Source organism: Saccopteryx bilineata, chromosome 1 (assembly GCF_036850765.1).
Source record: "Saccopteryx bilineata isolate mSacBil1 chromosome 1, mSacBil1_pri_phased_curated, whole genome shotgun sequence".
Lineage (NCBI taxonomy): Eukaryota > Metazoa > Chordata > Mammalia > Chiroptera > Emballonuridae > Saccopteryx > Saccopteryx bilineata.
This window is the reverse complement of record NC_089490.1, coordinates 360681304-360705312: the sequence shown is the minus strand read 5'-3', so window position 1 is coordinate 360705312 and position 24009 is coordinate 360681304. Positions and strand designations below refer to the sequence as shown.

At 44.3% G+C, this 24009-nt stretch overlaps 1 protein-coding gene and 1 non-coding gene across 2 annotated transcripts in view; one reads left to right on the top strand and one right to left on the bottom strand.

Moving 5' to 3' along the window:
- The window catches only part of SPON1 (spondin 1), a 328021-nt gene extending 316047 nt beyond the window's left edge, over nucleotides 1-11974 (bottom strand). The window contains exon 1 of the mRNA XM_066251009.1: nucleotides 11377-11974. Coding sequence (XP_066107106.1) covers nucleotides 11377-11614 — 238 coding nt within the window. The 5' untranslated portion in view covers nucleotides 11615-11974. The remainder of the gene's footprint in view (nucleotides 1-11376) is intronic.
- An 11646-nt stretch (nucleotides 11975-23620) lies between these two features.
- Nucleotides 23621-23740, top strand: LOC136321239 (small nucleolar RNA SNORA32). The gene has a single exon (XR_010728516.1). It is a non-coding gene; the product is annotated as a small nucleolar RNA SNORA32 (small nucleolar RNA).
- The last annotated feature ends 269 nt before the right edge of the window (nucleotides 23741-24009 follow it).

The window sequence follows — 24009 nt, the reverse complement described above, 5'->3', positions numbered from 1 at the left end:
AACCCTTGGATGGAGTAGGGCCAGTGAAGCTATGTATTTTTGTAAACCTTCCAAGTGATTCTGATGCAAAGCTAGATTGAGGAATAGCACACATGACCCCACAAAGTGTTGATTCCAGGGAAAGCCACTTTAATAACTGGTCTCTAGGCCTGATGGATCAAAAGTCCCTTCTGCCCTATTCTCCATATAATCAGAGTCAGTGTCTGAAGCTGGCAGCCCCTTTCCCTTACCCTTTTGCCTTCTGTCCTCTGCTCTTTACCTCTGAACCATCAATCATCTGTCTATATCTAGCTTTCACCATGCCTGTGACTGCTGACCTCTTCCCTCCCAACAGTCCTCATCCTGGACTCAGACCATCTGCCTGCCCTCAGGCTCCAGCCCAAGCCCACACCTGAAGCTTCTTGCCCTCTGTCTCCATCCCTTGATCTCATTTCTCTCTCTCTCTCTCTCTCTCTCTCTCTCTCTCTCTTTCACACACACACACACACACACACACACACACACACACACACACAGAAATATTTTTTCCTTCTTTCTACCCAGCTCTCTTAGAGGGATATCTCATACCAGGGTTCTTAGGTTTAAATGATACATTAACTTTTTCCAACAAATAATGATCTAGTGCCTGTTATAGCCACACACTGTTCTGAGTGCTAAAAATAAAATGGCAATAAGATAGACACAGTCCTCATCTCATAAAGCTTGTACTCTAGCTCAAGGAGGCAGATGATAAGATCATTTCAGAGAGTGGTTAAGGGCTCTGAAGAAAACAAAATCAGGCGAAAGTAATGGGAAACATAAATTGGTAGTCAGAGGAGCCTCTTTAAAGAGATAACATCTGAGTTGAAACTTAAAAACAAGGAATGAGTCATACAAAGAGCAATCTAGACATGGAGAGGAGCACGTACAAAGGTCCTGGGGTGAGAATGAGCCTAGTGTGTTTAGACAATTCAAAGGGGAGTATTGCTGTTTTTATTTTTTAAGTGAGAGGAGGGGAGATAGAGAGACAAACTCCTGCATGAGCCCTGACCAGAATCCACCAAGCAACTCCCACCTTGAATCAACCAAACTACCCTTGTACCCACACTGGCTGCAAGAGGGGAAGAGAAAAAGGAGAAGAGGAAGGGGGAGAAGAAGGGAAAGAGAAGCAGATGGTCACTTCTTCTGTGTGCCCTGACTGGGGATTGAACCTGGGACATCTGCATGCTGGGCCAATGCTCTATCTGCTGAACCGACTGGCCAGTGCTGGGAATATTGCTGTTTTGAGGCAAAGAAGAAGAAAAGGAGGAGGAGGTAATAAAAAAAGAAGGAGACAGAGGAGAAAAGGAAGAGGAAAGAAAGAGGAAGAACATCAGAAAGCTCCCTATAGAACCTAGAATAAACATTTAGTTTTTTAAGGCCTGCTTCCGAGTCTGCCCACCACCCCACACTCCTATTCCCCACACACAGGGGTTTGTGCTTGGAACCCTTCCCCAGCCTTCCTGCTCTCACACAGTCTATGAGACATATTTGCAAATATCTGAACCACAGCCGATAATTAGATTTGTTATTTCCCTTGGATCTCAAGTGCTTCAACAAATCAACTGATGTGAGTAGGCCCCTGTTTAAGTTTCCCTGAACTTTTCATAGCAGTTATGATTATTCTGTGAAAGTTAGAAGCTTTGTCTATGAAGAGGTTGCAAAGGATTTCTGGTGGTGTCACCTAACCCCTGACCCTTCCTATCTTAGACTCAATTACAGCCCAGCCAAGACATCTGGTAAAAATTATATACAAGCAAGAACTGGCCAGCCACATAGAAAGCTTTATGTGATGTAGTGAGTTCCATGATAGATATTCAAGCTCAACTACATACTGTTGAATAAAAAAAGAGAAGAAATAACACTTTAGATAATATGAACCACTTGCTACTTCATTATGTGCTTAAATAACCATGAGTTCCCTCACTCCATCATTCAGTGAGTATTTCAGATTTGTCACATCAGTGTTTAATGACAAGTAAACCAATTGTTTCATCTGGTACTCAGCTCAGGAGACCATCTTTTTTGATGCTGAGGAGAAACCCAGAAGTGCTGGACTTACTGAGAAATGTCAGTTTGTCTCTATTCCCCACTAACAAAACTATCTGAAGGGGCATATGAGTAAGGCTAGTTTGAATCTAGTATCCATGTTATATTTAATGTAGAATTTAAAAAAATTTTAAGGAATAATTTTGACTTACGTGATTTTGGATTTCCATAGTGCCTCCTGAATCTAAATCTCAAGGAAGATGAAACTCCACTCGATTTCCTTTGTCTTTATTCTGAATGTAAATCTCAGTGTTTTTCTTTTCTTTTAACTTAGTTTCTTTTCCCTTCTCCTTCTCTTTCTCTCTTGCATATATATACACACACTCACACACACACACATACACATTCCTCCTACTGATTCAGTCAGCAGTTATAACAACTTCACATGCTGTTGAGAAGACCCATCTAGATGACCTGTCACTTCAAGAACATGAAATAATGTTTTTTTACATGACTGTGTATTAAAACATGTGGCAGACATCTTATTGTCCCCCAATTCCATTTTCATCTTCATCCTTTTGAAAAATAAATTCTTCCTCCAAGTTTTAGCTGGGCATGTAGCTAAATGCTAGATTTCCCAGGCTCCCTTGTAACAAGGTGTGGCCACGTGACAAAATTCTTACCAATGGACTATATCTGAAAGTTCAGGGTGCAATTTCTGGTTGCATCATTAAAAGAAAGCTGCTTGCCCTCTACTTCTTTTCCCTGGCTGCATGCTGAGTGGAACTGGGAAGTAGGGGTAAATGAGCTAGCTGCAACTAAGTTGATGGAAACATACTAAAACAGTGCTATCCAACAGAAACAATTACTGTTCACGCCAGGTGAAATTAGTTTTCTTTGTTAATAGGCATTCAGTAGGAATACATGTAAAACAAATGAAGTTAATTTTAACAACATATTTTATTTAACCTAACATATCTATCACTTGGACATGTAATCAATATAAAATTATTAATGAGAAGTTTATTCTTTCTTCACACTAATTATTCAATAAGTGTGCACTTTACACTTCCAGCATATCGTAATGTGAATTAGCCATGTTTCAGGTACTGTAACTTGCAGTGACCACTAAACAGAAGAATGCCAGATGATGGGGAGCAACAAGACAGAAGGAACAACAACATAACCACGTATGAAGCACTCAAGTTTTAAACCTTGAAAAATTACATTTTGATATGCTTTCATTTTTGTATGTTTTGACTTTATTTTTATTTTATTTTTTTGCATTTCGTGAAACTGAAAGCAACAGTTTCTATAACCATTAAGCATTTAGGTAAGTATACCTCTTCCATTTTTTATTATCAATTTGAAATACATGCTTATTCAAATTTGTAGATTTCAGTTTTGCATTTTCCCATAAACCAGAGGATTAATTTAGAAGCATAAAGAAACTTGTCACTCTTTAGCCAATTCCTTTTGTAGGAAAATAGAAACAAATTGGATAGGAGAAATGAAACTAATTTGACTGTTGTTTTATTTTTACATGCAAAGGTTATATGATCATGCCTGTAAAATTTATGTTTGAAAAGTACATAGACATGCCCTGACCAGATTAGCTCAGTTAGTTGGAGCATCTAAAGACTTATTTCAAATAAGGTTAAACACAAATTTAAATAATAAAAAAGAGGAAAATAGAAAATTAAAACACTAATTTGAAAAGCTACCTAGACATCCATGTTCATTGCAGCACTATTTATAATAGCCAAGACATGGAAATAGCCTAAGTGTCCACTGAATGATAATGGGTAAAGAAGATGTGATATATATATATATCTATAATATATATATATACATACATACATATATATGTGTGTGTGTGTATATACATACACAATGGAATACTACTCAGCCATAAAAAAGAATAAAATCTTGCCATTTATGACAACATAAATAGACCTTGAGGGCATTATGCTAAGTGAAACAAACAAGTCAGATAGAGAAACACAAATACTGTGTGATCTAACATATGTGGAATCTGAAAACAAACAAAATAACAACAAAACCAAGTTCATAGATACAGAAAACAGATTGGTGGATGCCAGAGGGGGCTGGGGGTGGTGGTGGTTGACAAAACACATTGAGTGCTCTAAAGGTACAAACTTCCAGTTATGAAATAAATAAGTAATGAGGAGGTAATGTACAGCATGGCGACAATAGTTAATTGTACTGTACTGCATATTTAAAAAGTTGCTAAAAGTCTTAAAAGTTCTCATAAAGATAAAAAATTGGGCCCTGGCCGGTTGGCTCAGTGGTAGAGCGTTGGCCTGGCATGCAGGAGTCCCAGGTTTGATTCCCAGCCAGGGCACACAGGAGAAGCGCCCATCTGCTTCTCCACCCCTCCCTCTCTCCTTCCTCTCTGTCTCTCTCTTCCCCTCCCACAGTCAAGGCTCCACTGAAGCAAAGTTTGCCCGGGCTCTGAGGATGGCTCTGTGGCCTCTGCCTCAGGCGCTAGAATGGCTCTGATTGCGGCAGAGTCGACGCCCCAAGATGGGCAGAGCATCGCCCCCTGGTGGGCATGCCGGGTGGATCCCAGTCGGGCTCATGCAGGAGTCTGTCTGACTGCCTCCTCATTTCCAGCTTCGGAAAAATACAAAAAAACAAAACAAAAAAATAGAAACAACAACAACAACAAAAAGATAAAAAATTGTAACTACGTAGGGTGATCAATGGTAGCTAGACTTATTGTGGTAATCATTTCATAGTGTATACAAATATTAAATCATTGTGTTGTACGCTAATATAATGTTACTAGAAAACCCAGCGGCCATACAAAATGACCGCTGTTCTAGATATTATAAATTGTAATTAAAATGATTTGTGCAAAGGTGTCTGCTAATTCAAACTGAATTACCCAGGGCAGGCGGCGAGGACGCCCCTTTGCTTAGTGCCCCACGGGATTTCCCCCTTCTACTTGCTTAATTGCTTAAAGTAGAGTGCAATGAAGGAAACCACTGGCGGTACATTTCTTAAGAGCCACCGCTAGCTCAATAAATAAAGGTGATTTAAATAATAAAATGTTAATTCACATGTCAAAGATCTCTTTGTACACAACATTTCTTGTGTAGATCTTTCCATCATTTTTAAGCTTGCCTTGCAGAGGACCATCAATTATTTTTAATTTTATGTGATTGCTGGCTCATTGCTTGCTATAGCATTAGAGACCAACTTTTTTTCAACTTCGTGCATCATTTTATATGCAGTAGCAAATGGGTTAATGTCTTGAAATAATTCCCCCATTTCATTAAGTAAGGTCTCAGGAACTCTTTTATTCCATTCTTAACGTGCCGAACTGGCTTCTGAGGGATCAAGTATATATAATTGAGCAAACTTTCTTTTCCTGTCAGGAAGATGCAAAGTTCCAGTTTGATGGTAAACTTGACCATGAAGTCGAAAGCAATAAAGTCTTGGTCCAGGCAAGTCAATTGGTTTGTTTCCCATGGACGCAAAAGCAAACGAACTATTAATGGATCGAATGCTATCCATGTACTGTTTGCTATTTGGATGCTGATTAGTCAATAATTTATTCAAGAGTGGTGGATAATTCTCAATTAGTGGAACTACAATGTTTCTGTACTTGCAACATTGAGAAAATCCTTTCTTGCCACGGTCAAATCGATTAGTTTCTAACTTGAAGTTTAAGGACTGACAGTGTTCACATTTAATATTCATGTCACCAGAGGAATGCTCCAAAATTAAAGTTTCTCCGTTTGAAACTGTTTTAATCCTTTTTGCGTTTCGGTCAGCATTACTCTGTTGTTTTTTTTGCACTTCTCTCCTGCCTTTGTTCAAGGGACTCATTTTGTCGAGACAGGCTTTTTTGTCCTGCATCTGAGGCAAGCCTTGTTTCTCTATGCTCATCAATTCTCATTTTGCCGAGAAAGACGCATTTGCTCTGCGACTGAAGCAAGCCTTGTCTTTCTCTGCTCAGTGGTTTCTTTTTGTCGAGAAAGCTGTTTTTGCGCAGCTTTAGCTCCTTTTCTCTCCTCTTCAGTGCTGTGGAGGCATTCTTAAAAGAAATTACGTTAAGATGTAGTTTTTATGTAAAACAGATGATTGCCAAAGCAAACAAATGTTCACCTTCCCCCTGACCCGCTCAATTTGCGTTCAGCCATGGCAACTTCACCCCATTGGCTAGTACAGTTGCGCAAGCAACCAATAAGCTATCGGTGACAAACAGACACTTAAGCCGCATATAATAAAGATATGTCAATTATACCTCAAAAAGTATTTTAAGTAGAAGAGGTAATAGACACAAAAAAAGAGGAGAGGTGGGAGGAATGAACTTACAACTAATTACAATATCATGAGCAGCACCTAATTTTAAAAAAAGACACTAGGTAAAAATTTATTTAAAAGACCCCATCCAGCTTAATTTCTCAGATTATACCTACGTTCATTTATTTATTTTTTTTAAAAGACTATTTTCTTTGGGGTTTTTTTGTTTGTTTGTTTTTGTTTTTTGTTTTTTTCAGAGACAGAGTCAGAGAGAGGGATAGATAGGGACAGACAGACAGAAATGGAGAGAGACAGAAGCATCAATCATTAGTTTTTCGTTGCAACACCTTAGTTGTTCATTGATTGCTTTCTCATATGTGCCTTGACCGTGGGCCTTCAGCAGACCGAGTAACCCCTTGCTCAAGCCAGCGACCTTGGCTTTGCTCAAACCAGATGAACCCGTGCTCAAGCTGGCGACCTCGGGGTCTCGAACCTTGGTCCTCCACATCTCAGTCAGATACTCTATCCACTGCGCCACTGCCTGGTCAGGCTCATTTATTTTTTTTAATTAAAAATATTTTAAATTTATTTTAGAGAGAGAGGAATATCAATCTGTTCCTATATGTGCCCTAAATGGGGATTGAACCATCAACCTCTGCTCTTCAGAAAGATGCTCCAACTAACCGAGCTAATCTGGCCAGGGCATGCCTATGTACTTTTCAAACATAAATTTTACAGGCATGATCATATAACCTTTGCATGTAAAAATAAAACAACAGTCAAATTAGTTTTGTTTTTTCTATCCAATTTGTTTCTGTTTTCCCACAAAAGGAATTGGCTGAAGAGTGACAAGTTTCTTTATGCTTCTAAATTAATCCTCTGGTTTATGGGAAAATGCAAAACTGAAATTTACAAAAAGAAAAAAAAAGCAAATGTAAATAAGGACCCATCACTTCATACTTTGTGTCCCAGGATATGTCAGTTATTATCTTGATTTGTTGCTGCTGTTTTCCTTCAGCGAAGACACCATCCAGAAGGCTGAGGGTTGCTAAGTGAATTCATTCTACTCCCAACTCATTTTATGGACTGGTTAAGAGCCCAAATTTAGGAGTCAGACATCCCTAAATTTTTTCTTGACTTCACTGATTATTAGCTGTGTGACCATGGCAAATTACTAAACTCTCTAAGACTTGGTGTTCTCATCTGCAAATTAAGAATAACAATAAACCACCTCAAAGTACAACAAGAAATAAGATGCGAGATGAGTAGGAAGCACTTAACACAATGTCTCATCCAGGGCTCCCTGCCAAGTAATTTTCTATTTCTAAGAAAAATTTCATAACATATATTTATTTTAGCACCTACTGTGTGACAATTCCTTTTGAAATGGATTATTTCTAATTCTCGCAGCAACACTGGGGATGGGGTGCGGAAAAGCAGTTCCATTTTACCGTTGAAGAAACTGTGGCTCGGAGAGGGGAAGCGGCCTGTCTGAGGTCACGAAGTAATTATGTGACTGAGCAGGACTGAAACAGACTCAGCCAGTATCAAAGCCTGTGCTCTTTCCACCGGGCTGAGGTGGGACACTCCGGGACACACAAAAGAAAAAGCAAGGCAGCTTTGGAGGTCTCCCAGTTTAGAATAAATCCCCTGATTATTCTTGAAGCTAGAGAAGCTTTTCACATCTCAACTGGACATTCTTTCCCCATCAAGTTCCTTGAAATTTCCCTTTAAAGAGCATCTAGGAAAAGCCACTCTCATTAGCTAGGATCTGGCTTTATTTTCCTAATAAACAGACCTTTAGTCAGACAAAAGAGCCTCTTTTCTTTTCAATCAATTCTTGAACATTTCAGCTGATTTTCTTCTGTTTGGCTTGAAATTGTGATCTGGGAATGGCTGGTCCTGCAAATTGTCCTCCCATAAGGAATGCCCCTTGAGGATCCTCAACTTGTTATTTTTAATCACTGTAATCTCCTTTTCAAAGGAGGCCGTGGTCAGCAACAGAGCAGGCCTTTCAGAGCTTTCTAAAGCACAATTATTATTGCAGAGGGATGGGGGAAAGTAGAGAGAAGTGGTGGGAGAGGGAAGGAAGTCAATATAGTACTGGCAACTTGGAAAAGGCTGAATAATCATCTCAGTTGGATCCTGGCTATTGAGAAGAAACCCCATGTTTCAATATTTTTTAACAGTGACCATTTTATCGCAGTCTAGAATGCCTAAAGGATACATTGGGTTGGGGAGCCTGGAGAGCAGAAGCTATTTGGGAATGAACTGGAATACTGGGGACGAAGATCTGAGGCAGGAAAACAAGCCAAGGATTGATTCTGAGCACTGTGAGGGTCTCTAATGCAGGAAAAGTTAAAAAAAAAAAAAAAAAAAGCAAATAGAATCCTGGGGGAATGTTAATTTCCACAGCCCTAACTCAATACTCCAAGCAGAATGCATTAGACTTATTTTTTCCACACAATTATTCTAAGAAAGTATAAGCCAACAGAAAAATGTCAAACTAGGTCAGCACCCCTTTCTTCCTAACTTTGTGTGGCAGAATCAGGTTTGCTAATGACAGAAGGCCTTGGTATGGTTCCCGCAAGAGTTTTCTTTCAAGGATCTCTTAGGTACCAGAAAGGAGAAAGGACGATTGCCCACCTAACTGCCTGAGCCGGGGGCTTCACAGTCCAAAGGGCTAATATTTTTGGCTGGAATAACTAGGGTGAAAGTTTACTGTTCCCCGATTCCCTGGCCCCAGTTCCCACCTCCAGGCATGGACACCCAGATTGTCATGGAATCTCTGTCCACGTGAATACCTGATGCACTCCCTCCCAGAGCTGGGGCCACCCGCTACTGCGAGTGCTCAGTCAAACTGGGAGGGTTCCTGTGGGAAGAGACGCAGGGCAGAACACTTGGCCTGGGCCCCATGCTGATTTAACCCCCTCCCCCAAATCCTCCTGGGTTTAAATTGGGAACAGTCTTAGGCAAGGCTCCTACCATGGAGAAATCAATCATTCATTTATTCAGTTCATTTTCACCGGTAGATAGGACAGGTGGAGTACTGAGAAAACCTACTTTTAAATACACACACACACACACACACACACACACACACACACCAGAAACAGAACAAGTCTGACCAGGCACATCCTTCCATTATTAAAATAATAAAGGCTGCATATTCATCTCAAGCTAACATATATTGAAGACCTCAGGCACATTCAACTTTGTAAACTCATTTACTCCGGACAACCACACAGTGAAGTCGGATAAAAAAATATTTTTCACAGCTGGAAAACGGACTCAGAGAAATTAAGGATTGGCACGAGGTCATACAGCGACTAAACCCAGGTCCATGTGACTCATAGAGCCGTATCTTTCCTTGCCACGTGGAGCTGGGGCAATTGCCCAAGAGAACACAGATCTTCCGTTTTGGGGGACGACAAAAGAGGCCAGTGGGGTTATGCCCACTTCCCTCCGGTCCACCAAGAGCACTGGCTGTTCCCCAGCTTGGCGGAGGATCTGTGGCCGCACGTCGGCTCGGCTCCCTCAGCGGAGCGCCAGGCCCGCTCGCTCCGTCCGCGCTGGGTCGCGCACCCTCCGCCCAGCGTCCTTCTCCTTTCGGCGAAGTAGGGTCGATCCCGCGGGTCCGCGCTGCCGGCTCCAAGGAGCTGCTCGCCAAGCACTGAGCGCCCCCAAGTGCCAAGGGCGCCCGCCAGCCGGCTCTGGGGAGCTCCAGGTGGAGAAAGTCGGGGACACGGACCCAGGGACACGGGAGACGCGTTCTGAGAAGGTCCGGCCGCCTGTGTGGCCCGAGCGCCCGAGCGCCCGCCCGCTGACACTGCCCCAAACTTTCCCCGGCGTTGCTCCCACCGCTTCCTCCCGCGACGTTCTAGGAACCGGGGAGGCGGGGTTGGGAGGGCAGCGGCTTGGAACTCATTTGCCTCACCAGGTGCCCAGATGACCCACTTTTCCCGGCTTGGTACCAGACTTGACTTACAAAGGGGCGGGACACGCGCCCGGTCACTCTCCGCTTGCCGGGTCCCTGGTGAAACCCGGCGGGCTTCCTCCCCCGGCCTCGGGTGCTGCTTCCCGACTGGAGAAGGCAGCGGCTGCCTGGGATAAACTGTCTGGGGAGACGGCCGGGCTGAGGAGGGGGGAGGCGCATCGCGGGCATGGGGTCGGGTCCGTGCCGGCCCGGCTGCCTGTCCTGCCCGGAAGGCGCTCACATACTTGAACGTCCCTTCCCTCTGCTCGCAGAAGCCTGCTCTCGGCTGAGGAGCTGGGGCGCCACCTCCCCGGGGGAACGGAGCCTCGGGAGCCAAGGCACCCCGGCCTCCCAGCGGCAGGCCTCGGGAGTTTGGGCTTTCCTCTCCGTCGGCATCGGGTTCCCCTTTCCTCCCCGAGGCTACCCAGATATCTCTGAAGGCCCGTTCCACTGGGAACCTGTCCTGGAAATTTAGGGTCTTCTCCCTAGCCTGAGACCAGAGGAAAATAACTGGGAGTTCTTTCCAGGGACCCTTCCCCAAAGCGTCGGGCTCTTCCTTTCCTCCTCCCCGTGCCCAGTTGAGGGGTAAGCTTCAAGTCCCTTTTCCCGAAGAGATCTATCTAACTGTCCGGGAAGCTATAGTGACCACCTCGCCAGGGGTCAGTCCGAGAGAAACTGCTATCTTCTCCTTAAAGGAACAGATGCGGGGAAAGCCGGAGTTCACCACCTTGCTTGGGACCCAACTGGAAGCCAGGGTCCCCTCTACTCCAGGGACGTAACTGGAGAGAGGCGGGTCTCCACGGTTCTCCTGGAGCAGGTGGGTTCCCTCCCAGCCAGGCCGGTGTGACGCGTCGCTTTGCTCTAGCCCACGCCCGGGAACCGCGCGTCGGACTGGGGGGCTGCCTCGTCTGGCTGCGGCAGGCCCCGCGACGGCCCCGGAGCTAGCTTGGGAACTGGCTCGCGGCTGAAAGGGTTGAGGGCAGCCAGGGCAGAAGGGCCCTTGCCGGGCTGCGCCGGCACTGTGCGTCCGGGGACTGTGCGCCCTCCTCCGGCACCGCGCGGTCGGCGCCCTCCAGGGTACGGGTCCCGCGCCCCCAGTGCCACGCTGGGCCACTTACCGCGGTAGCTGGTTCCCGGCTTATAGAAGTCGGGGTCGCCCTCCACTCGAAGGCTGAACTCGGTGTAACCCTCGCGCCGCGTGCCTTGAGCGCGCAAGATGCGGCTGCAGTAGCCCTCCGACTTGGGCAATTTGTCCAGGGTCTCGTCGGAGAAGGCCAGAGCCGCGGCCAGTGGCAGCGCCAGGGCCAGCAGCGCTGGACTCCGGCTCAACCTCAGGGGCGCCGGGGACAGCCTCATCCTCGCGGGCCCCCAACTTTGTGCCGCTGCCGCCAGCCCTCGCCACGAGACTCCTGCCCGAAGGGGTCCCCGCGGAAGCGAGACCTGGCGGAGCCCGGGCGGGAAGCGGGAGCTCGGAGTAGGAAGACCGTGCCTGCCTCGGCTTGGCCGCTGCGCTGCGCTGAGCTGAGCTGAGCTGCGCTGAGCTGAGCTGAGCTGAGCGAGCCGAGCAGCGCGAGGAAGGGAGGGCGGCGGCGAAGGAGGAGGGAGGGCTGATTTTGCCCGGATCCCCCAGCGCAGCGCTGTTTTGTTTCCGAGCTGGCGATTATCGGCGCGGCCGTGTTTATTTTGCAATGCTGATTCCCAGGGTCTGGCGAGGAAATCAGGGTACCGGAACACCGCGGGCTTTGTCCCACCACCAAGGAGACTGCTGTCCCAACCCCCCAACCCCCCAATACTCTGGACCGAGTGGAGGAGGGTACTTGAAGGAGGAAAAGACAGAACTAACTTTTGTTGCACACCTACTCTGTGCCTAGCTATATGCTGGGCAGTTTACTTATGGTGTCTGCGCCCCTTCTCCACCCTCACTGCACACAGTAAACTTGACCTCACTTTCCCTCATTGTATAGAGGAGCAAACTGAGGCCTCAACCAAACAGTTACGGCAGGGTCAGCAGCCATGACTAGCATATTTTACTATTGCTCTTCCATGGGGGCTTTGGAATAAGTCAGATCTGAGGATGAGAAACAAAATAACTCATCCATTGGACCCAGTAGGCACAGTGCCTATGTTCTTTCATGTTTTTAGAGATTCCTGAAATGTTTTCTTTAAAACCAGAAGATAGAAAATTAGGTTCAATAAAAGGTTTCACTATATAATATTACTTGTATTTATTTATACCTTCACAATTATAAAATATGTTTATTACTGTTTCATGAAGGAAGACAAAAGTACCCAACATCCACGAGAGTCCTCATATGTTCTTGGAAAGGAGTTTTGAAAGGCTCAAAGAAAGGCCTGTGTTTTTCTTAGCTTAGATTTTAGTTCAGGTTCCCAGACCCCAGTGACAGATGTTTGGAGAAGAGCTGAGCCTGAGGGCTCACTGGGCAGAGCCTCAGGCATCCACCCCAAGTCCAGACAAGGGAAGGCCCAGGTAGAGAAAGCTCCCCCAGTGGGGACAGGCCAGAATCAAATCTTAGCCCTACCACTCACCCACTGTGAGACTGGGGAGAGTTACTTAACCTCTCTGAGCTTCAGTTTCATGCTCTCAACAAGGTGTTGGTGGGTGCCTTTGGGCCAACACACTCTTCTTCTAGGGCAGGGGTCTCAAACTCGAGGCCCGCACAAAATTGTTCGGCGAGTTTGAGACCCCTGCTCTAGGGGGTGCCAGAATCAAATGAAATGACTATAAAACACCTGGGCTGGTTTCCAGCGTCCTCCACTCCTCCACCCCTTCCATGGGTGGGTCTAGGCTGACCCTGAGTACCCCAGCAAAGAAGACCAAGCCTTCTCTGGAGATGCCTTAGGCCTTGGCTTTGGCTCAGTGTGCATCTGCCACTGACTGCTCTCAGAAGCTCCCACTTCCCCTGGGCAGTTAACACACCTAAAGAGTTTACATTTAAAAAGCAATCTCCTTTGCTTTCCAGGTCAGGTTTTTCTCTCTGACATCGCTAACAAACAGCTGGGAGGAGCTATGGGCATTAGCCTTCTCCATTCCTCTTCACCAGCCCACTTACTCCTCAGTTCTTGTGCTGGGACTCCCGCTGCCACTATCAACTGGACACATTTTCTCAGAGGTCACTGAGCATGCCCTCTTGCTGAAGCCAATTACTATATGTTCTTTTCTCAGCCCTGATCCTCCTTGACCCTCAATAGCACCTGATGCAGCTGACCAGCCTTCCTTTATAAAAGTAACATTCAGATTCATATCTGCATTCTGAGAGAATTCTCTCCAACATCACTCTACTAGTTCGGAGCTTGTGCTAGATTCCATGGTGCACAATCCCAGTCATCCAGCAAGCTTGCACTGAGTGTATATTTGGGGCTAAGTCTGGGCTGAGCAGTGGGCACCAGAGAGAACAAAAATCCATTCATTTATTCATTCATGTTGGAGGCCCTCCATGTGCTCAGCTTTGGGACACAAGACATACATGGCCTTTGCAGATCTTACAATCCTGTGGGAAAGGCAAATATTAAATACAGTTACATGAATCATTTCAAGTTATAAATGTGATATATGCTACAAAATAAGTGATTCATGAGAATGTACCGGATTTTTAACTCCGAGGAAAGGAAACTGAAGAGATGCATGAAATGTGGCTCCTGTTTCGCAAAGCTTATTGTATGTCCAGTTGCCCAAATATGAATGGCTTCTCATCTAAACAACACATTCAAGTCTAATCGTGGAGGTGGCATGGAGCAGGCTAGGATGTAATAGTAATTTTTTTTATGGAACATTGACAGGAAAACCATGTGAGATAGGAGGCCTGTTTTTCCTCCCCACTCCTATTTTCCAGATTAGGAACCTATAAAATTACCTGTCTGGGTGCCATGTCTAGTAAGAAAAAAAAGAGCCAGAATTCAAATCAGGCCTCATCACCAATAAAATGGGGTTCTTCCCACTATACAGTCATGACCCCATCATCTGTGCAATGACAGCAGGCTCTAAGCAACCCATCACTCTGCCATCTATTTCACTACTTAAACGAGATTTCCCTTACCCAGCACTGCTGCCACATCAGACCTCTGCTCTCTCTCTCTGCATCGAATGCATCACCGAGTCATTAGTTTCATGTTCCAACTGCCTCTCGAATCTGTCCACTTCTTTCCATCTCCTCTGCCACCACACCAGTCTGAATTGTCGTCCTCTCTCAGCCTCTTAATTGGACTGCCCCAGTCTACTCTTGCTCCCTTCCAACCTATCTTTTGTACTGAAGATTAATGACCCCCCTTTTTTTGACAGAGACAGAGAGAGAGTCAGAGAGAAGGACAGACAGGGACAGACAGGCAGGAAGGGAAAGAGATAAAGAAGCATCAATTCTTCACTGTGGCTCCTTAGTTGTTCATTGATTGCTTTTTCATATGTGCCTTGATGAGGGGGCTACGGCAGACCAAATGACCCCTTGCTCAAGCCAGCTACCTTGGACTCAAGCCAGTGACCTTGGGCTTCAAGCCAGCAACCTTTGGGCTCAAACCAGTGACCATGAGATTATGTCTATGATTCCATGCTCAACCCAATGAACTCGCACACAAGCTGGTGAGCCCATGCTCAAGCCAGCAACCTTGGGGTCTTGAACCTGGGTCCTCCATGTCCCAGTCTGAAGCTCTATCCACTATGCCACTGCCTGATAAGGCCCTAATGACCCCTTTTAAAATGCATTTTTGAGCCCTGGCCTGATAGCTCAGTTGGTTAGAGCTTTATCCAAAAGTGCAAAAGTTACAGGTTTGATCCTCAGTCCAGGCACATACAGGAACAGGTTGATGTTTCTCTCTCTCTCTCTCTCTCTCTCTCTCTCCCCTTCCATTCTTCTCTCTCTCTCAAATCAATAAAGTAAAATAAATAAATAAATAAATAAACAAATAATAAAATGTGCATTTGAATGTCATTCCCAAGGTTAAAATCCTTTTTCAGTGGATTTCCAGGGCTCTGAGAACAAAGAGAGACACTTTAATGTGGCCTCCAAGGCTCTGCTTGATAGTCTCAGGTCACGCACCCTTTCTCTCTTGGGCTCCAGCTGCCATGGCTTTTCTGCTATGTGAGCTTCGCCTGTGAGGTTCTCCCTGCCTGGAATCCAACACTCTTCAGTCTCTCCCAGCACCATGCCCTCCCAGCCAACTCCTATGCATCCTTTAGCACTCGGTGTGAAACTGCTTCCTCTGAGAAGTCCTTCCTGATTTCCTAAAACAGAGCCCAGCCTCTTTATATGCACTCCTGGAACCTGATACCTTTCTCTAATGTTCTCAAGATTTATAATTACTTATTCATTTCTCTGTTTAATTTTTGCATTTTGTGTTTGTTCAGTGTCTGTGTCCATCACTAAGTTCTAAGCTCTGTACGAGCAGACTTCTCTGGAGCTCACCACTGTACCGTCCAGGCACACCACAGTGCCTGGCTCCGTAAGTATTTGTTCTATAGGTAAAAAGTCTCTAACAGTCTCCCAATGTCCTGTGACTCAACCCAATTTCTTCAAGTGACCTCAAGACCCTCTACGATCTGGTCACAGATGCCAGGCTGCACTCCCAGCGCCACCCAGGTGAGTTTCCTTGCCCCTCACTTTCAGACTGGACTTGGCACATCCCATCACCGAGGATGCCCTTCCCCCTTCTGCCCATTGAAATTCTTCTCTCCTCTACAGAAGGAGACCCCTCATTCTCCCTTCTGGACTTCAGTAGAACCCATGAGGAGAAAATTTCTTATTTTGACTATTGTATTTCAATGGATTGTCATGAACTATTATTGTCTGTGTTTCATCTCCTAGCAATGAATTCAGTTTACTTTCTGTTTAATTTCCTGTTCCGATGTTTTGTTCTGTTGTAAAAGACACTGGACTTCAAGAAATCTCTTTCCGGTTTTGTAGCCTAAGGCAGAGCTGATGTTAGTTGCTAAGATGTTGCTAGGGAAAGTCATTTAGTCAAGGCAGACAATTAACTTTATCAGTGTGTGTGTGGGTAAGTCATAGATGAGAAGAGCTGGGGGCTTTACTCTCCTCCCCAAATCACTTTGATTGGAAGAGGTGAGCTCAGCCCTTCCCCTACACACATGCGCGTGTGCGCGCATGTGCGCGTGCGCGCGCGTGCACACACACACACACACACACACACACACCTCTTTAAAGAGAAGGAAAGAAAAAAGAGATTCTAGATTAGTGTGTTTCTGAGTATGGTCATTGAAATACAATCATCAGAAATTTGCTTCAAATGCAGATTCCCAAACTCCATCCTGGACCTATTGAATTTGCACTTTGAACAAATTAAAACTGAAGTTTAGGGAACTGCTGTCCCAGAGTTTATAACTCAGATCTGAGGTAGAGCCATCACTCTAACTTGCACTGCTCCAATGAGCTTAGCTCCCTCCATACCAGCTGTCTCCTCCCACAGAAACATCCTCAGCTTTGGAAATGTTGACTCCCAACTGCCCTTTCTCATTCTACCTTCAGCTTGCCCATTTCTTCACCCCCTTGCGTTGACTTCTCTGTGTCATTGAGACCTACAATTGTTTAATCACTTCTGATTTCCCCACCTATCATGTTGTCAGTCCCTTTCCCACCCAGTCTGGACACCATGATTGACCATTTTAACCACATTCTCACCAACATTCTTTGTTAGGTCACCTCTTTTATTTCTCTACTAACCTCCATCCCTAGATCAACTGAGCAGAACAACAGAACTATCCCAAACTTCTAAGTTCTGCTGCATAAAACCCGGCAATCTGGCAACCTAGCAAGAACCTTAGTACAAACATGAATTCTATTTTTTTTATTATTATTTTTTTGTGGCAGAGACAGAGTCAGAGAGAGGGACAGACAGGGACAGACAGACACACAGGAAGGTAGAGAGATGAGAAACACCAATTCTTCATTGCAGTTCCTTAGTTGTTTATTGATTGATTTCTCTCTCTCTCTCTCTCTCTCTCTTTTTTTTTTTTTTTTTTTGTATTTTTCTGAAGCTGGAAACGGGGAGAGACAGTCAGACAGACTCCCGCATGCGCCCGACCGGGATCCACCCGGCATGCCCACCAGGGGGCGATGCTCTGCCCACCAGGGGGCGATGCTCTGCCCCTCCCAGGCGTCGCTCTGCCGCGACCAGAGCCACTCTAGCGCCTGGGGCAGAGGCCAAGGAGCCATCCCCAGCGCCCGGGCAATCTTTGCTCCAATGGAGCCTCAGCTGCAGGAGGGGAAAAGAGAGACAGAGAGGAAGGAGAGGGGGAGGGGTGGAGAAGCAGATGGGCGCTTCTCCTGTGTGCCCTGACCAGGAATCAACCCGGGACTTCTGCATGCCAGGCCAACGCTCTACCACTGAGCCAACCGGCCAGGGCCTTGATTGATTTCTCATATGTGCCTTGACGTGGGGGGGGGGGGGGTTACAGCAGACTGAGTGGCCCCTTCCTCGAGCCAGTGACCTTGGGTCTAAGCTGGTGAGCCTTGCTCAAACCCAATGAGCCCGCGCTCAAGCTGGCAACCTCGGGGTCTCTAACCTGGGTCTTCCACATCCCAGTCTGATGTTCTATCCACTGTGCCACCGCCTGGTCAGGCTGAATTCTATTCTTAACCACAGTTCTTAAATTTAATTCTAATCAGTTTCCTTTCCCATTCTTCATAGTGTCTTCTCTCTTGCTTCTAGTCCTTAATATTATTTTTTTCAAGAATGCTATATCACTCTTATTATTCTTACTCTTTGGTCTCTTGTTTCAACTTCAAATAAAAGACATTAGCCATGAATTTCCTCAAACCTAAGGTGACCAGTTGTCCTCCTTTAGGGAGGATAGTCTTTCTTTTATAAGTTCTGCCCTCCCTCAAAAAGTGTCCTCCTACATGTCCTCCTTTTTGATATTGGAAGACTAATCTGTAAATGTCTGTATTCGATCGATGCAGAGTCGATCCATTGCATGTGATGTGATATATTGATATTTATATTTGACATGACGATTCATCAAGGATCAGTACAGTGCTGTGACACGTGATTATAAGACACATGCGCTCCGCACGGGAGACCTTGAGAGAGCGCACGATATACCAAGCACACAAATGGCTTTGTGTACTTCTTACTGAAACACGACACGGCACATATAACAGTGTAGACTCATGATTATTTCTTTCTCAGTGAATATTCAATCATAGACAAGTAAGGACAATTCATGTTTTATTAATTCATTATCTATTTAATAATTTTCAAATATGTATAATTTTATTTATAAGTATTTTCCTAAAATTTGAGCTTTAAAGTGGAAATCTAACATCAAACCATATCTATTAATAATGCATTTTGATTAAATAGTTGCATAAAACAGACATTTTTTAATTAAAAAATGATAAATACACCCAAATATCCCTCCAAATTAGTGGTTTTGTTTGATATTTAGTTTTACTAAATGAGTACTTTTTTCTTACAATCATTATTAAAAATTAATAGGCATGTAAGCATAATTATAATATAAAATATTAAAAATGTTTTTATTATGCATTTATCATATTATAGTGTATTATTGTTGCAATGAATAAAATGTTTCTTTCATTTACGATACTGTTTTCAATTTATTTTTGTCCTCCTTTTCATTGTAAAAAAGTTGGTCTCCTTATCAAATCTGTCTCCTCTACCCTCATACCAAACTCTGGCAAAACCCAAGTTCATTTCTTGCCTCAAAGTGAGAAGAGTTTTGGTTCTTCATTTCTTCCAAGGTTAATTCCCTCCTGAGATCTTGTCCTGTGTTCTGCTGAACACTGACCAGGCTGTGATCCTCTCTTCTCTCATGTTTGTTTCTGTTTTCCTTCCTGTCTGTGTCCTCAGCCTGTAGACATGGGTAAGTCTCCCCCATCCTGGGAGGGTAGCAGCAATGAGGAGGGGGCAAGGTGGCCCTGGACCTTTCATTAATATTCTCTATCTCTCCAGTAGTTCTCTTACTATGTTTCAGAGTCCAACTTTCTGAAAGAGTTGCCCTCACTTGCAATCTCTGCTCCCTCTGTTTTCATTCATTTTTCCATGCAGCTCAGTTTAGGATTGGCTCACATCTCTTTATAGAAAATACTTCAATAGAGATCACCTAAGACCTCCTAACTACCATAGTTTTGGTCTGAATTAAAATAGACAACAGCTGTCAGTAAGGGCCCTGTCATTACCCAGCCAAATGGAAGCTCACCACTGGAAGAAGTTAAAGGGAAGTGCATGGTGGGAGGTCTTCAAGGTATAGACCTGGTTCCAACCTGAAGACCTCTAAGTCTCCCTGCTTTGGGTTTACGGATTAGAGAGGACATTGTGTCTGAATGCAAAGCAGCATGTCAGGTGCAGCTGTGGGCAGCTCCCAAGGGAAAACCCTTGGAAATTTAGCCATGTATGGAACCTAGTGACAGCCCACATTCCCCCTGTGGTTCTCTTGCTATTAATCTAACAACCCCAACCACCTTTTGAAGTTCTGGAACTTCATGGCTTGGACCACATGACCACAGCACACTACTGCCACCTAGTGACAGCAAACTGAACACGCAGCAATATTAAGTAAGGCACTCTTAAGGTCACCTCTGTGGGCCAATTTTAGACTACATTGTTTGCTCTGTGAGTATAGAGTCATTGAGTTTTCCACTGTGTTTAGAATATTATGTCTGCATGAACTAGCTATTCAATGAGTTTTTGTGAAATTCAAGCCTTTCATTCAACAAACATTTATTGATTAACTAGGAGGGGGTGATACAAAAGGAAGACATAATTCCTGCCTTCAAGAAGCTGCAGAGACAGATAAAGCAGATATTTGTAAAATAAGGATTCATATATACTAAACATCAGTGAGAGAACAGAGAAAGGAGTGACGAATTCTGTCTGGGGTGATGTCCCAGGAAGAGGTAACATTAGAAAAGGCACTCAACACCTTCTTGCAAGATAAGCAAGAACTTGCCAATTAGAAAAGGGAAAAGGGATTTTAGGCAGAGAAGACAGATAGTCCATGACAGAGAGGTATAGAAAGGCAGGACGTGTCCTTGGGGTGATAGGATGATGTCTTTTATATAAAGACGGATTGTCAGGGAGAGTCTGGGACAGGGATAGATGCTAAAAACCTTTACTAGCCATCTGAAGGAGGGCCACGGGCTAAGGCTAGAGAGGAATGGATGACATCAAGGGCTGTTTAGGAAGTGGGGTGAAAAGGATGCTGGGTATGGTGATGTGTCGGAGGGGAGAAGGGAGTCAGGGATGGCTCTGAGGGTTCTCATATGAGCCATGGGACAGGGAGGGGAGTACCTGGGGTAATATAATTGCCTGAGATAGTGATTTTAAGAAGAAAAGCTATGGGATGTGTGGGACTAAGGTGAAATTATCATATGTACACTCAATTGTTGATGCATCCTATTTGAGAGGTCTATAAAGGGGGATGTATGATGGACCGCATTAAAGACAATAGGTCTCCAGCTCAGAAGATAGGTGGGTGCTAGGGACAGGCACCTGGAAGTTGGTAAGATATTAGGCCCCAGAACCACCACTTAAGGTGCTCTCAAAGTCCTATGTTGCTTTCTTTCAGTTTTGTGCTCTGACTTCTAAATCAACAGATCAATTTCATAAATGTACTCTTGCTAGCTGGCTAATAGAAAAAAGAATAACCTTGATGTTCCCTACCTGGTTCACCAAGTGACATGTGGCTGTTCACAGTGGGATCCTAAGGTGAGCAGAGGCAGGGTGCAGGTACCTGCGGTTTTGTGCAACTTTCAAGGTTTGTTGGCTGAGAGCTCCTCTGCTTACACATAAGGCTAGAACTGGAGGGAGGTACTAAGAGAGGAAAAGAGAGGGGAAATAGACCCACATCCCTTTAGCCTGATGACATGAGGGAGAGACAGAAGGGAAGGAGGGAAACCCAGCAACTGGAGATGAGAGAAGAAGATAGAAATGGCTAGAAAAAGAGTAACAGAGAAAGGGCAGAGGAAACGATGCTACCCTCCTCCTACTGCCATGGTTAAGTGTCCATGTGCTGAAAATAAAAAAGGTCTCCTTTGCCTTCCAATTATCTGTGGCTCCAGCTTTGCACCTCTTGCAATCTGAAAAATATAATTGCTGAAGTGTCAGGTTTATGGATTGGATTGTGGCTTTAAATAAGCTGCATCAACTGTTACTTCAAATACACAGCCCAAAAAGCTAGGACTTAGAAAAAAAAAAGTCTCCAGAAATAATTCAAACCTGGATTCATTTTTCTTAGAAAATTAAAACCAACTATGTTGGTCTGGGCATTAAGAGGAAGTAAGAATAAAACACATTTTATTCATTTATTAGATAGTGGTCACATTAACAATGCTGAGCTCTTTATTGAGTCGCTGAAGGACAGAAGGGTGTGCCTCTTGTCTACAAAAGGCTTGCAATAATTCTGGCTGCCAGTTACCTCATGCCTATTATGAGTCAGGCAGTGGTGGTCTAAATGCTTCATGTTTATAAACTCATCTCATCCTCACAACCTAGGTATTGTATTACTCCCATTTTGCAAATGAGTAAAGTGAGGCACGCAGAGATTAGGTGATCTGCTTGCCCAAAGTCACAATTTATCTGAGAGCCCACACAGATCTACAAGAGACATCTCAATGTCAATGAACAACCAAGACAATGGTCTCAGTGTTTCTTGAAGAATTCCCAAAAGAAGAGATCTCTACAAGCTGGAGGGGGCCAGAAGATTCAGGGAAGTAGTAGGACTTGATGGGAGGGTAGAATTTTGGAGAAAGACATCCCAAGTAGCACAGAGCATGAAACCATGGCAGAATAGTGAGGGGCCGCCCAGTCTAGAGGAGAAGGTTTGTGGCAGGAAATCACAGGGGAAGCTGTTGTGACAGAAGCAAAGTTGTGATGAGACTGTGGTATTGGAGTTATTTCTGAGAAATTTTCAATGTGAAATGAGCTTTCAGTTCTCGGCCCAGTGCACCGTAATATAGTGCACAGGAGCCAGTGTTCTGAGTGCATGCCTTCATCAGGCTCCATTAACTCATTAAACTTAACATTTCATTCTGTCTCTGGTCCTTCGTTCTCCTTAACAAGTCCTGGCATCTCAGATATTGACCTTTGAAAAAGATACTTAGGTTGATTGTCAGTCCCCTTTCTTATTCTTGAAGACACAGTTCAAACGGCACCTCCCTGAAGGCTTCACTAAACCCCAGGCAAGATTGCCACTCTGGTATGCACCGGGCTCCTGTGCATAACCCCTGTAGCCCTTAGCAAACAGAGTCATTATCTACACATACATCTTGTTAACTCGCACAAGATCCCAGGGTCTTTAAAAGGTAGACCTGTTTACTTTGTATCTCTAGTACCTTGCACAGTGCCTGGCAAATAGTAGACACTAGTAAATGTCTACTCAATAAATGGATAAAGGAATGAATGAGTGCCACTATTATATTGAAAGGAATCTAAAGGATTGTCTGGTCAAAACCTTCATTTCTTTTTTTTTTTTTTAATTTTTTTTATTTATTCATTTTTAGAGAGGAGAGAGAGACAGAGAGAGAGAAGGGAGGAGGAGCTGGAAGCATCAACTCCCATATGTGCCTTGACCAGGCAAGCCCAGGGCTTTGAACCGGCAACCTCAGCGTTTCCAGGTTGACGCTTTACCCACTGCGCCACCACAGGTCAGGCAAAACCTTCATTTCTTTTATGAACTCTCTATAAAACCAAAGTAGCTCCTTAGCCCTTAATTCCTATTACACTAGGCTATTTATTTATTGCCTTAAAATCCTTCATCACAATCTGTAATTATTGGACATGCCCGTTCACTCTTTGAGGACAGGAAACCCCACCAGTGGAGATGCCATATCTGTCTGGCTCACTGTTGTATCTATAGCTCCTCACACAGTGCATGGCTAGTGTAAATGCTCTGCAGATATTTGTTGAATGAAAGTATGACTATCACATCTCCAATCAACTGTTCAGATTCTTTTTTGATTCATCAAATGAAGGGACATTCACTCCTGTTCTTTTAGAGGACTCTAATTATTGGGGAATTTTTCTTTCTATTGAAATAAAAACTACTTCCTTAAAAGCCCTACAGAACAAGCCTAACTCACTTATTAAGAAGCAGATTTCAGGGGTTTTTAAATGTCTACAAATTCTTTGAGACTCTTTCCTTCAAGAGGTTGAGCTTAATACCCCTCCCCTTGAGGGTGAGCAGGACTCAGAGGCAAGCTTCTCATGCCTAGAATAATAGAGAAGTTATGGTATGTGGCTTCAGAAATGAAGTCAAGAAAGGCACTGTGACTCCTTTCTGTCTTAGAAAGCTTGCTCTGGTGGCTCTTAGCTGTCATGTCATGCGTACACTCATGGAACCCTATGACGAGACCTATATAAAAGACAGTAGTTCCTCAGTCATTACCAAGGCTTTTAGAATGCAGTTTCTCATTTGCCGTGGACATGACCACAAAACATTTTCCCATTAGGTTTTCTTTCTGCTACATTGCTAGCATTCAACTATTGGGAACATTTTATTAAAAAAGAAAAAAAAAGACAGTAGTTCCTACTGACATTCTGCCTGCAACTTCATGAGAGACCTAAGATAGAGCTCCCCAGATAAACCACATCTCAATTTCTGACCTATAGAAACTATATAGAAGATAATAAACAATGTTTTAAGCCAATAAGTTTTGGGTTAATTTGCTATACAGCCATAGATAACGAACACATAACTCTTTAAGTATTTGCTGAGAATTACCATGTTGTCCTATTGTCTCCTCTTGTCCAGGTTAGACATGATT